The following is a 15,966-nucleotide window of genomic DNA, read 5'->3' on the forward strand; positions in this document are numbered from 1 at the left end:
AAAATTTTCTTCAGTTTAAATTGAGATCATCATTCCATACTTTTATTGAAAATTAGGGCAGTAGACAAGCTAAGTCACTCACTAAGCAGAGACTTCTTGCCCAATATAATTGGTGAATAGTCTGTCAATAATTCTGGCTTGGATTTTTGTTTGTTTAATTCAGTCTTTCTTTTGCTTAGTTAGAGCTAAATCACAAGGTTAGTTTCCTACCTTATTTTTATCATTGAAGACGATTGGGCGGAAGTCCCTGACGAAATATCTGCCTCTATCATTTTCGCTTCATTTTTGTCCGCTGGCTGACATAAGCCTCATTTTTCTCGGCTATTTAATTTTCTTTTTCTTGCTTGTTATTTGTCAATCCTGCTTGTAGCCCTTTCTGTCTTTAACAGTTCACAGAACTAATGTAATTTTATTTCACCTATCACTTCAATATTTTCAAATTATAGAATTACCTGCACTATAATACACTTTATCGTTCTGATAACAATAGACCTAAATCAGACAGACGACCTTTAAAACCACGGAACACAGCTATACACAAAACAAAATCATATTCAATCCTTTTTCTACTAGCCTCTTAGCGCTTTTGTGTTCTGAAAATTGTAAGTTGTCGTAAAATATGTCAGTAAAATAGGTAAAATACCAGTAAAATACGTAAATTACTTAAAATACGTCGATTACGTAAAATAGGTAAAATACCAATTTTAAGGGGGTCCGTAAAATTACGATAAAATGAGTAAAATACCCAATTTTACCGTGGCCAATTTTACCAGTTACAACATTACCCTAAACCACAAAAAACTAAAGTTTAAATATAGTTCTCGGAGAAACCCTTTGTCTATGCCTCACTAGTCAGAGGAAACCTGTTTATCAATAGCATGTTTGACATTTCGATGCCGTCTTTTATTGCGTGCTTTACGGATTCTAGATAAGTACCCGAAAAACAACTAAATATTGGCTAGGGAACCAAAAAGAATTAGGTTCCCTCCGCCCTTACCATATACTTTCTCAGCTATCGGACCCTTGCTTCCGCCGCAATATCCTCCAGATGGACCACAGTTTATATAATTATCCAGTATGATCATTCACTATCTCACCCATTATAAAAACCCGGACCGGGGTTCGAGTGCTTCAAAGAACGTAGAAACATAGGCGGCATCAGATCTTTTCACGGGTAGACAAGTCAGACGCGAAACAATCGGAAACAAGTGGAAACCCGCTATTACGAATAATACACTTAGTAACCATTTCTCATTGATAGACGCAAACACACTGATCCATAAATGCACGAAGAAGTGGGAGGAGCTTTTTCTTCGCACCGAGAACGAAGACCAGAAATGATCTGCGATAAGCTTACTGGATAATTATATAAACTGTGAGATGGACATTAGGAGATGGAAAAGCTCGAGCCAGTGTTTAATCCCAGCCGGATAATCTTAAATCAGATGCCTCTCAATCAGATGGTCATCTTGCATTGTTGGCATAAAGGTGAATCAACCCTCCCAATTTGGGTGAGGTGCTTCCCAAAATTCAAATTCTTTTCTGGCTTCAGTTACAGTTCTTATCCCGAACCTTTTTTGCCATAATATAGGTTTGGTCAGCGTGGGATGAAACGAGTCTTTTTCCATTCTTCCATTGCTCTATCTATTCACTACCACTTTCCAGCAGCCCTGAGTAATGGGGATGAAAAGTCACTGGCGGATCCAGGGGGCCCCCAAGGTTTTTTTTGGTGCCCTCTTTCCCTGTTTTTTTCTTTTTTTCACTTTTTTTTAGAATAAATTTGTCAATTTGGTCTTTTATTGGCACATTTGTCACATTGGTCCCTGCAAACTAGAATTGAGTGCAGACTCTGGATAGGGTAGGCTGCTTAACAAGTATAAAAAATTATAGAAATAATATAAAAAAGAAATAATAAAATTATCTAACTTCCAAATAGTCAACATATGTAACCATGGGCGTTGGGAGGGAGTGGCAGGGGGACAGCTGCCCCTCCCCTAGACCTTCAAATTTACATTAGATATGGCTGAAAAGCAGATGGTTGGAAAAGCAGTTGATAAAAGGCCCTCCATCCCATTATCGCCTGGCCCCCCCCCTCCTAGATAATATGCTGCCTACGTCCATGTATGTAACTACTTAAATGCTACAGCCAATGGGTCTTGCATTGGCCCATTGCAATGCAAGACTATTTGCATTGCTGGACTATTTGAATTTGTAAATTTATGCTGGACTATTTGAATTTGTAAATGTTTATATGCGGAAGACACTCCACAATATGTGGATTATTTGAATTTGTGACATACTAAATAGGCTCTTGTATTCAGAGGTAATTTTGATATACTTGTGAGCCTATGCAGCCACCTTTGAGGAAGAAGAGGTGGATACAAGTAACTTTACTGAAAACAAGTAAATCCTTAGTTAGAAATCGTATTTATACGTTGAGTGATTAAAGTTTGAATGATGATGCTTGCGATCCTAACGGAGGGACAGAACCATTCTTAAAGGAAAAGTTTGTGTATATACCCTTATACTGATCAATGAAATCATTTTTCATAAATTACGTTCTCATTTAAAAAATCAGACTTATTTATAGTTGGTGTTTTTTGGACTTTGATTGAACAAAATATTATCATGTCTAAGACTGAAGAAAAAAGCAAATCAAATCAAAGCAAAATCTACAATAAAATCATTAAATTACTAAATATTCAAATTCTTTTTGTGAAATTTTACCCCATGGCTATGCTTAAATTGGACTGATATTCGAGTTTCGTTTAATTCTTCAAGTTAACAGAAAAAAATGCGTTTACCGTGATTGGCGTGAGTGCTAAATCGGAATTACTTCCTGGGAATCTCACTTCATATTATGTAATGGTTTAGCTTTTTTCCAAAAGAAGAACAAAATACAAAATGTTTTCACGTTTTGAAAAATGGTGAAATCTACCTTTTTTACTTTTCGCTGTTTGTGTCTTATATTCATCGCTGATTTATTCATTACTAAAATGCATAAATTATTCTCAGTGCTGTGTTCTCTCTTAAAAAGTCCAACGTGATTTGGAGTTGTTTTTGTTTTTGACTTTAATAATTTACGTCGTCTGACAAAACCACGAGTCTAATATCTGATAAAGCATTTAATGCTTGTTATTTATTAACTATTCTTTTCCAGGACTCTGGCCGGTCTAGCGATTCTGGTTCAATATGTTTGAGTCGGACCTCCCTTGAAGCTACCATACTGGGAAAATTAGATTCTCCGAGGCGAGATAGGGAAAATCAAGAATTGAAATATCCCTTTTCTGAGCCCTCTGCTGTGAGGAAGTACAAAGAAGGAAGCATGCGAAGTCTAGATAAAGTCACATCTCCCATCAAATCTGAAAGTGTTAGAGCAAGTAGACAGAGAAGTCTAGATACTGATAAACATCGCTTGTTTGATTATTATCATGAAAGACCAAAGGAGGGTTCCCTGTCGCGAAGTTTGTCTTTTATGCAACAGAGAGTTGATGAAGACAAAAGTGGCTCTTTGACCCCTCAGTCGAGGCGCAAGTTGCACAATTCTGGATCCGGTGAATTTAAAAATGAAAGTTTAGACAGCTTGTGCACTCCTATGATTCATCGAAAGATCCGTTCGCTTGAGACGGGAAAAACGCGCGAATTTGGGAATCGGCGATTGCTTGATAAATTGAGGGATTTGAGCGGCAGCTTTAATTCTGATTCAAGTCCAAGTCCCTCAAGCCCAAAATGTGAATTTTCATCACCTTTTAGTACTCATGACAGTGGGAATTCAACATTAAATGAAAAAGATTCGTTGAGTATGTTTAGAGGGCGGTGTAGTGCTGACAGTTCCCCCCATTCTCAAGTTGATTCTGGCCTTGCTACGACTGGGAGTAGAGCATCACAGGATAGTAATCCAACTAAAAGTATATCTTCAACCCGAAGCTCTGAAAAATTCGATACCTCAAGAAGTGTGGAATCAAATCGGGGATCAGAGGTTGAAGTAAAATCTGAAAAAAAGTCGAGCGATTCTACGAGTGATTCCACTGCAAAAAATTCGTCGCCTTCGACTAATCCGGATTCGGCATCTCCTCTTTATGGCAATATTGAGTCGTATAAACCCGGTTTGGATGAGAGTGGAGAATCTCATTTACTTCCTTTGCAGCAGTATATACTAGAGCAAGTAAGTAGTTTTTTCTTACGTTCTAGATATTGTATACTACCAAGGCCGTTGCCATGGGAGGGGGTTTGGACCCCCCTCCCCCTGAAAGTTCCGTCTGACTCGTAAAAAAAATATACAAACAATTTTTTGATGCGTATTTTAATTTTTTTTTGTACTCCCACTCCCCTCTGAACAAAAATCCTGGACATTGCAAATAAAATCTGTCAATGCGGGAGTTTCCCGTCAAAACGAAGAAGTAAAGCAATTGACAGTGAGAAACGAAATTGAGGAAAACAATGAAGGGAAAGGAGCATAATGACAAAAGAGAAAGGATTAAAACGAGGATTAAGGAGTAAAAGGGGAAGAAGTAAAACGACTAAATTGTTAAGTTTAAAATGTTAGAGGAGGCTTAAATCATAAATATTTACCTCGTTGGGTCAAAACATCAAAAGTTTCTTACTTGCCTATACTAGTGGCGTCAATTGGGGGGGGGGGGGGGTTCTGGCCTCTCTTACACCCGGGGCAAAATCTTAATTAGCGTCCCCCGTCCAGTCTTCCAAAAATTCGCAGGCCAAATTTGAATACGACATATCATAAAAAATTTTTTAAAATTAATTCAATTCGGTCTACTTACTCTTGTTATCAAGGAATGGTGATGTATGGTAAAAATGAAAATCATGGATTAAATTTCCTTGTCAGGAAATTTTCCAGCATTGCCAACTGCATCCTCTACTTTATTGTAATCAAATGAAATTTCAATTCCTCTAATAAAAATGAAAAATATCATAAAAACGAAATTATTATAACTGTTAGACTATTTATTTGAAACTTCTTCCATAAAATTTCTTGGACCAAGCATTGATCGATCCCTGGCATACGGCACGCAGCAGGCTTGTTTGTATGGCATTCTTGAATCACACATTAGCATCACACGTTACACAAAACAACTAAAAAACGCATACAAAATTTGTTTATATCCATTTTTGTTAGGTTTTTCGAGTCAGACAAGCATTTTTGGGGGTTCAAGCCCCCTAATTCCTCCTCCCCTCCCCTGGGTACGGCCTTGTCCTTATGTATATAAAACTTGGGTTTTACTGATATTAAATTAAAGAATTTTTTTTTTCAAACGAAAGTAAAGAGCGATCTTAAAGATGAAAATGAACAGAAATTACTCCGTATTTGGGGGGGATGCCCTCTCCTTAACCCCCTGCTGTCCACGCTAAGGTTTTATAATACTATGCTGAAAGGATATATGTGCAATAGATTTACAACCAATTGTCTTTTAAAACATTTCGACTAAAACTTATATTGTTTAAAGGTATTGCAATTTGCAAATCAATCCAGTCTTTTATTCTTGATATATTGTGGGAAATACTGTTTGTTCCATTCCAGTTGACCTTGTGCCTTATTCACAAACTTAAGGTTGTATAAAATTTGCTCTTTTCTATTTCAATTGCATAAAAAAAACACGTTTGTGTTTCTAGAGCCCTGTTCAGAATCGTCCATTTAAAACGGGGATGGGGGCAAAATTCTTGCTCAAGCCCTACAATTTATTGTTCGTCCCAGGCTTTGAAAAATACCTTTGTTGTCTGTTTCTGCTAAAAAAAAAAGTATCTTTTTTTGTATTTTCATAGAAAAATTTGACAAAACGACAAAATTGCCTCCTCTATATTTAAAAAAATAATTGTCTCCCTCCTTCTTTTGTAATTTTTTTGAACTGGCGCCTTTGTTTCTGTTCCTATTTTAGGGATAAGATACGTTTAAAAGTGAAATATAAAGTATGAAATAAATCTACATAATCCAGTTTGATCAAGTGTCATTCTTGAATTACGCATTAGCATAATTATTTTGTCATTCTTTAGTTTTAAGTCATGCGGTGACAAACCTGTAATCTAAATTGAATTAAGAAATTCCGGCGTGAATTTAATTCTTCCTACCTGTTTATCCGCAGTTTCAGCGTTTTCAGAAGCGATCGACAGTTTCAGCATGAATCCATTCTTCATGTGTTTCTCTTAGTATTGTAGTCTTTTTGGCAAGAAATTTGATATAGTGACATGCTTTCATTTACGACCTGCTGGTTTTTATCACGTATGTTTAATAGCAAGAATAATATGAGATCGTGTTAATTCTTTGTTCCATTCTAGTGCTCTTTCTGCTCTGTGAATTCTATGCTAATTAACTCGATGCTTAATACCATGAAGATCTCCATTCAACTGACAATTTAATAAATTCTACTAAAGTATGATATCGTCTTAGTCAAGGCCGTACCCAGAGGGGGGTTTGAACCCCCCCCCCCTAACCAAAATGTTTGTTTGACTCGTAAAAACATAACAGAAATTGATATAAACAAATTTGTATGCGTTATTTTAGTTTTTTTTTGTACCCCCCCCCCCCCCACGAAAAAAAATCTTCGTGTAAAACCCCTTCCAAAAAAAATCCTGAGTACGGCCTTGGTTTTAGTGTTTGTTTCCAATCAGAAAATGGGTAATATGCTTTATTTTTGAGCTGGGAGAGTCTTAGAGTAATGATAAAAAAAAATAAAGAAAAGAAACAAATTAAAAATTCAGCAATTACAAATTTTAGAATTTGATAGAATCAAATTCTACGAGATTATTCTCAATTTGGAATAAGATATCATCTTATTGTTTGCCTTCAACCACAAAACCAGCAATATGCTTTAATAAATATAATAATTAGCAAGAAATTAGTGAAATTGCTTCTCAATTCAAAATATGGCACTTGTATGATAAACTCCCTACCGCTCAAGTTAGTTTCTTACTAAACTAACTTTTCGTTAGTTGCTTTCAGCTTAGCGTGAGACAAGATAAAGAGAAGTGACAGAAAATATGGAAAATGAATAATTTGGGCTATATATTTGCCCATTAGGGGGGGGGGCTGGAAAGGTATTTGGACAGTGTGAAGTTAGAAAACAATTCTTACTACATAATATGCAGAATAATTTTACCAAACACATTAGGCATGCCGAGCCGATGTATTTCCCCCCCCCCTAATGTGCAAATATATACCCCAAATTTGTTTCTAAAGTATTATATTTTTATCTTACTTTGGTATATTTCGTTATGACTGAGCGTCAGAGAAACTTATTAGAAGAATATCAGGTAGAGGGTATATCATTCAAGTACCCAAAATATGATTTCATCTTAGTGTTTACCTTAAACCAGAAAGTTATTAATATGCTTCAGTAAATATAATAATAATAGTCTGATAATAATCAAAAATACAAATTGTAGAATTTTGATGGAACCAAAGAATTTACGAGATGGCTTTTTTCGAGTTTTTTTTTACCATTAGTCAAGTTACGGAAAGGAATGCCTTAGATAAATGAAGTTTGCTACATTGTTGTCTTTTTAGTGCCATAAATTGTTGGCTTGTCGAGCTGGTAAATTTTGTAGAAACACCCTTGGGATGAAAGTTGGGAGTGTCACAGTAGATTTTGACATTTAGTGCATGCACCATTTACGTTTTGCCGGATGCTGGAAACGAAGGCAGACACTTTAAAACTTTCTCTTGAATGATGTCTTTTAATTTAAACTGTAATTGTTCTGATTTTGTATTCGAAAGTTAAATATATTTGAAATGGTGGGAATTAATAAGATGTTATCAGTAGATATAAATTATGTAATGATGTATGAACTTTGTTGCTAGTGTATAGTACTTAACATCAATTCGAGAAGCTTTTCCCGGTATCTCATTTCGTAGTTAGTTGGGGATTTATGTGTCAACAATAGCGGTCCAGGGGGGAGCTCTTGGGACTAAAGCTAGTCGTGGGAAAGTGGTCGTTCCCAGGCCTGGAACTTCCGTTCCAGGAAATTTACATTCTTCGCTCATTTCTAAAGGCAGTCCATCGTTCGCCTTCGTCGTAGCTAGTTGATCTTGTGCTACCTTATTTTCTCTGTGTTTATTCTCACGTTATTCAATAAAGACCTTATACCAACGTTTATCGTCTATCTTTGGAATTTATGTAAACCATTACATCTGTCAATTATAAAAGGGAATATAGAAAGGACCTAAATAGAGGTTGACAGAGTGGTTGCAAGCGGTAAAAGCTAGTGGAGCATATATCACTAGTGGAAAACCTCCAAGTGACATTTGAGTGACCGTTATAAGTATTTACGACATCTTATGCTAAATACTGGCAACATATTGAAGAGTATTTCGCCCGCTACCAGACTGTGATATTGAGCTGCAAATACTGCAAAAGACTGATTAATAAGACATCGAAACGTTACGAGCTATTGAACTTTCTTCTTTTCAAAGCGCCTTCTTGAGAAACACTTTCTTTTAAATGAACATTTTGAAATAGGCTGTTACACAATGCCTAATATGGATTCCCTCGCGAGAGCTTCTACCTACTAATTAAAATTTCTACAACTGAGAGTCTCTGGTTGATTTCTACCTTCACTTAGCCATTCTACGGTTGGTGGTTTATTTTACCTGATTTTATACAGTCGACGTGTGATCTACATTTGACAGTTTCCAACCAAAATTTAACATTTTGAATTCAATAATCGAAAATTAATTCTCAATTGTGACTACATTTGACGCTAGTGATTTAATCGAAACCAACTACAATTGGATCTGGAAAGGACTATCTTTCGTAAGTGATTTACCACGATTAAACAACCCAGTAAATTTTATTAGACCCTTGTTGTTAGAAGTGAAGTTATTGCCCAAAATTTAGCGTCCGTAATTAAAGAATGGTGTTTAAAACAAATATTTAAATTTTTAGAATAACTGCTTTTCAAATTTTAATCTCAATATGTCAGTTTTTATTCCTATTCTCGATCCGGCGGAAACTGGATATAACAAAAAGGTTGCTTTTGATTTTGTAAAACAGTGGAGGGGAAATGGCATATTTCCACCTCTTTTATTTGACCCAAATGATCCTGATTTCGATCAAGATGAACTTTACAGATTCTCCCCCCTGTTTTCAGTTAAATTTCCCAAATTTGGCTTATCCCCTTCTCATTAAACCCCCAAACTTTAATTGAATTCAAAACATTCCCTTCCCAAATTATTCACTTCTCGCCTTCTAACATTCTACAGCATGAACTAGTAAACAATTACATAATAATAAAAACAACACAAAAATTCCAAGGTTGAAAGAGGGAGACATTACCTATGTTCAGGATATGACATGCAAAGGGTTAAAATTAAAATTTCGCGGCCCATATATAATAATAAAAGTAATACAACCAAACCAAGTTTTCCTACTAAAGGAACTAGACGGAAAGGTACCAGAAGAATAGTAAACATCAGACTAATGAAACCAGACAAAGACCCCTCCGTATTTCTTGCGAAAAATCCAGAGTACTCTGAGTATGTAAGTAATAAACCAATCACTAAAGAATCGGAAAAGAAATTAAATGATGTTGGGCGCTTAGGTCAGCGTTTAAAAGAAATTTCTTTTTGTATAGATGTACCAGTAGCACAGCAACAAAGTTTAAGGAATAAAGGTAACTCAAGCACCGCCTACTTAGAATCAAGAAGCCAAAACGGGGAATTAACAGTCCAGGAGTCCAATACCATCAACCCATTATTTGTGGATGTAAACACAGGGGATACTCACCATGACATGACTAATGTATCTACTATTTTGTCGAAACATACTAGTCCTACAAGTAATGCTGTCCAGGAGAGTAGCACCAATAATAATGTAGAGAAATCCCCAGTAGCACTGCCATTTCTTGAACCTCAAGCTAGTAAAGAAAAACCAAATAGGTTTAAACCGAGGCGTTCCGCAGCAATAAAACCCCGAGGATTTTATTGGGAATAATATCTTAACGTCATTGCTGCACGGTATGATTTTTAGAGTTTCTGCAATTTCATTTATTTGTCGCTGGTATTTTCAGGATTAATTAGCCTTTCCCGGTCATTCCTTTTGCCCTAATTCAAAGTTTATACATAATCCCAACTTTCCTTGTCCTCATCAAATTTCAGGGGTATGGGGAACAAGTCTATTTTAAAGTATACAAAGAAAAATGAAGTGTTAAAATATCCAGTTTCCGACTACTGTTGTTAGTGTGGTTCGCTTATACTATGTAAGTTTTTACTTATGCAAGTATTGTGTAGTGTTTGTATTGTGTAATTGTTTACTAGTTCATGCTGTAGAATGTTATTAGGTGAGAAGTGAATAATTTGGGAAGGGAATGTTTTGAATTCAATTAAAGTTTGGGGGTTTAATGAGAAGGGGATAAGCCAAATTTGGGAAATTTAACTTAAAACAGGGGGGGAGAATCTGTAAAGTATTTAACATCAATTTGAGAAGCTTTTCCGGGTATCTCCTTTTGTAGTTAGTTGGGGATTTATGTGTCAACAATAGCGGTCCAGGGGGGAGCTCTTGGGACTAAAGCTAGTCGTGGGAAACTGGTCGTTCCCAGGCCTGGAACTTCCGGTCCAGGAAATTTACATTCTTCGCTCATTTCTAAAGGGAGTCCATCGTTCGCTTTCGTCGTAGCTAGTTGATCTTGAGCTACCTTATTTTCTCTGTGTGTATTCTCACGTTATTCAATAAAGACCTTATACCAACGTTTATCGTCTATCTTTGGAATTTACGTAAACCATTACATCTGCCAATTATAAAAGGGCATATAGAAAGGACCTAAATAGAGGTTTACACTAGTATTCCTAATTTTACACAAATTGGCTTTCCCGAATCAAAACGTAGACTTTAAGTTGAATACTTAAAGTATCCTAAATTAATGCTTATTATGCCAGTTAAGAGCTTTATGTGGCTCAGAATCTGTATTTAAGATAGTTTTGCAGAGTTTCGTGCATTTTAATTTTTTTTTTTTTTTCTTTTTACCCCTAAGACTGAGTCTGTGTACACCTTTATGGTATTTTTGTGTTTACGGTTTTTGATGACTTATTTAGACCCCGGCGCCGCGCCGATGAGGGAAGACCGGCAGCGGCGGGGCAAAAAACAGCACGCCGCGTCGCGCCTTCGGTAAGACGCCGGCGGCGCGCCGCCGGTAAGATGTCGGCGGCGCGATCAATGTTGACCGCAAACAATAATGTTTTCATCAGTCTTTCTCAAATCACATCTTCAATTTACAACAGATTCGAGCCTATTAATGAGTTTAAAAATTCACAAGCCGCTGGCTGGAAACTTGTCTTCTTCGTTATTCATTAAGAGAAGTAGAAATCTGGTAGGAACGAAATGGCTGTGGTGTTTCAGAACCCTTGCATAATACGAGTAGTTAAAGTATCTATTAGCTATGTCTTCGTAACATAAATAATTATCAAAATTAGTAGTTTTTTACATCGAGCATTGCTGCATATAAGACTTCAAATACCGTATCACAAAATTCGTCAGCTATCTGGGTAAAAACTTTGCATATAAGTTTGAACTTAGAAGCTTAATTTTTTTATTATGCCCTTTGCCTCTATCTGTTTTGCCATATTTAAAACATTTGAAATGGGCGACTTTGATATTGATTGTTTGTTGTTTTTTTTTGCTCTTTTGGATTCCTAAGAAGCCTTCTTGTATTAAAAACTGGTTTTTCATTATAATTTAAAAAAAAATGCATTTTAAAGTTTTTTTTGACTTCTTTATAGAATATATGTCATGTAGGCTAAGGCTGAACTGCTGGTTTTTTATCGCTTTTGGCTGCTCTTTTGGATATCATTCATTTTTTCTTTTGAGGATTCATTCCAAATTATAAACTGATAGATACCTAATATCAGTCAAATTATAAACTGCATCTAAAAGGAGTAAATTTATCAAATGGGAAAAAACATGATGAACACTTCACATGAGAACACTTCAATTACAATGACACAAAAAACACTTAATAGTTTATTGGCTATGAAGAAAAATGAAGTGCCAGCTATTTTCTTAGGTAAAAAATGAAAAGCTCATCCGTTTTAAGTGTAATTAAATGAAATGATATGCAGACTGAAGTAGCTCCAGGAAGATATTGAAATGTTCATCCTAGTTCGTCACTTTTAATCCAACCAAAAGGTTAGGACACTTAGTATCAGTTATTGAGTTTAAGCTTTGATTTCCAAATGCTCACAAGAATTACCAAATTTAAGAAAGTCGCAACAATAAGTCACTTGTGGTCAAAATACTTAGACTCCTCTTTGATCCCCACCCAGGCTCAAAGCTTCTGCTATGGTCATTTCCATGGAAATCTCCAGAGTTTCTTTTTAAAATATCTTTGAAGCGTAGTTAGACTTTTTTGCTTTTCTTCAAAGCTTTGAAAAAAGTGTTATAGTATTCCAAATGTTACATTTGTGCATATTTTTGGTAATCATTTGTGGGGTGATCGAATTTTCTAAACCACTGTAGATACGTAATAACGTTGCAACATCTAGTACCCTGAGGTCATAAGACTGCCATAGACTCCTCCTTGAACCTCCCAAATTTAAAGCTTTTATTATGACCTGGCCCTTTAATGTAACTTGGGCGCTGGAACAAGGGCGCCATTGTCACTCGAGCGCAACGTTAGGTGGGATGTCGATATCGCTCTCGTCACACCAATTCGTTTTAGTGTGCATCTGCCTGGTACTTATGAATTAATTTTTTCAAAATAAACCTGTTTTATCAATAGGAAAAAAAAAAACGGATTTCAAATATATGTTCCTTTCCCTTTTGCCAATAAAATCAAGCATGTGCGGCATCAAGTGTAACTCACGAAAATCTTGTTCATTATGTCAAATTTTCGATTTTTCTGAATCCCTGCTCTCAATAAAAAAAATCAAGGTACTATCACTTGAATATAATAACTCCCATTGCCCCCCTTCTGGATACCATCTTGATAAGATACCGTCTCTGCTTAAAAAAAAATAAAAATAAAATAACTTATTGGCACCCCTGCTTTAAAAAAAATCGATGCATTATCATTTAAATATGATAGCTCAATACCCCCCCCCCCCCTCTGGATACCACCTTGATAGGATGCCGTCTCTGATTTAAATTAAAAAAAATGAACTTTTTGGGATCCCGGCGTTCAATAAATAAAATTTCGAGCTTTTTTAATTTAAATTTAATACCTCCCTACCCCCCCCCCCCCCTCTGGATACCACCTTGATAGGATACCGTCTCAGCTTTCATTTGAAAAATAATTTACTGAATAATTAACAAGGTCACTATATGGTCCAAACAAACACGCAAAATAACGTTAAACAGCTTGGTGTTCCTTGAAAAAAAATTTGAGGGTATGAGTAAAGGGGTACAAAGAAAACAACAAAAATGTCGAAAATATTCAGATATAACTCAAATTATGGAAATAATGAGTCATAGACACGCCATGGCATTCCATAAGATCCAAAGGACCTAATTAAAAGGGAGCACACACAAAAGCCGAATTAGGCCAGTAGCCTATGAGAAATCGCAAAATAACCAAGACAATGAACAAGTCCCAATGGGGGCCCTGGGTCAATCAAAATATTTTAATGGTTTTCCAGGAAATTTGATATCATTTTCTTCCGTCTCCACTTTAAATGAAAAAAATAATTATCTTTTTGCATCCCTTCTTCCAATAAAAAAATGAGGTATTATCATTTTAAAATGATAGCCCCCTATCTCCCTCCCTTATATGCAACACTTTACAATTTATTTATGAATATATTTTTCAGGTAACTTCCGGTTCAATCTTTAATTCCCCAACCTTGTACATAGCTTAGTCTATAGCTTAATTTTGTCACAAACGAAGGCTGTTTTTTTTGGGGGGGGGGGGGGAAAAAATTTTACAGAAACAAGATTTTATTTTATATCAGGTGTTAAAAAATTGAGTATTAAACATTAAGAAAATCTTATCTAAAAACAGCAAAAAAAAAAAATCTGCAAACTTACAATTCAGCTGTAGAAACAATCTGTCGGCTGTCAATTTCAAAATCCAACAAAAGACTGAAGCTGTAAAGTAGTGAATGCGTTCTTTAATCCTATTCAACTTCAAAAAAAAATTCTTGACTACGAATGATGTAAGAAATAGCGATTGGGAAACTGCATTCGAAATGATTTAAACTCATGTCATAAAGACGATACTTTTTTTGTCAACATATAAAAAACTGTGTATATTGGAATATTTGCAAGAGCATATTGCATCTGTCTGGTTTTGATGCAGAGTAACAAAAGAGCCGAAAACTAATGAACAAGAGAGTAGTGAAGAACTATGGTATGCAAAGTAATATTTGGCAGGGAAAGTCACTGGTGATAAATCGCTAGGGGTGGCACCGTGATTGCGTGATTTTCGGGGATTCGGGGAACCAAATTTTTTTTCGGGGTGACGCATAGATTTTCGGTGAAACACCCGAAAATTCGGGGATAGTGCAAGCCCTGCTTCATTTCTGATTAGGAAAATCGAAATACTAAACCACACGAGAAGGAACAACCGACTTTGCGGTTGACGCAATAAAGAATAGTCGCAAAAATAATTTGAAGTCGACCAAACGCCGCCACCTCTGCCGGCGGTGGCGTGCTTGCGGCGCGCCTGCGGCGTTACGACACTTCGGTGGCGTTCGACCGGGCCTCTCGTCGGCGGCGTTCGGTTGATCCGCCGGCGCGGCGCAGGGGTCTAGACTTATTACTTTATAGATTTACCAGGGGTACTACCATTTCGAACAACCGTCACAAGCAACAAACGTCATAACATCCAACTGTCAGAACCACCAACCGTTACAACATCCAAAAATATTTTTAATTTTATATAATAGTAATAAGTATATAATAGTTTAGAAACAAATTTCGGCTACATATTTGCACATCAGGGGGGGGGGTAAAGCATAGCATATATTAAATACGTAACTTAACCTAGGTAGCCTACCTTTCCCCTCTAAACCCCAAAAAACTGAAGTTTTAAAATTTTGGATGTTGTGACGGTTGGTGGTTCTGACGGATTTTTTGTCGATGTTATGACGGATTTTGTGGATGTTATGACGGTTGGATGTTATGACGCCTTCCCGATTTACGATATTTGCCGATTATATCGAAATGCTTTCAACCACACCCTTGCTCAGAAAAGTTCATCTCTCTAGACCCGGATATCCCCCTGGTGGGGTAATCTTGGTCTGGTTTGAACAGTATAAATATAATTCATTTTGAGGCAGTAAACTTTAGCCCTGTAAATATATTCTGGTATCTCCAGAGTCCAATTCACAAAAATGTAGGGAAGGGGTGCGGGTTTATTTTTCATTTTTTAAATATACATAGCCTACAAAAATGTAATTTTTCAAAATCTAGGGCTGAGATTTCAAAAAATGACTTTTTCGGTATTTTTTTTTCTTCTGAAAATACCAAAAAAGGTATTTTCTAAATTTACCCCAATCAATGCCCCAGGGTGACTGCTAAAGGTTTGGTTATGTGCACCTACTCCTGTTTACTTGCACTTACGTTCGGTACGATTAGTCCAATGGCTCATCCTGGCTTCCAAAAACTTCTTTCTGTCTTCTTTTCTGTTTTGCTTGAATTTGGCTTAAATTATGAACATATAATAAGTAATAACTTTTTTTTTCGTCTATTTAACAAAAAGCGTATAAATAACAACGCAAAAAAAATACAAGACAAAAATCTAAAATTGCAAAAATGGTTGCAAAAAAAATCGGTAGCCTACTAGTGCATTAAATGTACTCTTTTATATACTGTTGGCCTATATGGAATGTCAAACTGAAGATGCTACAGATACCGGGACAGATACCCGCCAGACTGGTTATTTCAAGGGCGTTTTCATTGCGTTTACGATATTTAAACTGTTGTTTTTTGGGGTTTAGGGGGGGGGGAGGAAGGTACCTAGGTTATGTTAGGTTACGCATTTAATTTATGGTATGCTTTACCCCCACCCCCAGAATGTGCAAATATA

The 15,966-nt window shown here is 36.2% G+C and overlaps 1 protein-coding gene across 1 annotated transcript in view; it reads left to right on the forward strand.

The window, feature by feature from the left end:
- RhoGAP93B (MyTH4 and RhoGAP_KIAA1688 domain-containing protein RhoGAP93B) overlaps positions 1-15,966 on the forward strand; it is a 232,382-nt gene that overhangs the window by 141,313 nt on the left and 75,103 nt on the right. Inside the window, exon 6 of the mRNA XM_089100012.1 lies at positions 3,161-4,165. Coding sequence (XP_088956138.1) covers positions 3,161-4,165 — 1,005 coding nt within the window. The remainder of the gene's footprint in view (positions 1-3,160; positions 4,166-15,966) is intronic.

This window comes from Artemia sp. Qi Xiang Cuo, chromosome 14, assembly GCF_049724085.1.
Source record: "Artemia sp. Qi Xiang Cuo chromosome 14, ASM4972408v1, whole genome shotgun sequence".
Lineage (NCBI taxonomy): Eukaryota > Metazoa > Arthropoda > Branchiopoda > Anostraca > Artemiidae > Artemia > Artemia sp. Qi Xiang Cuo.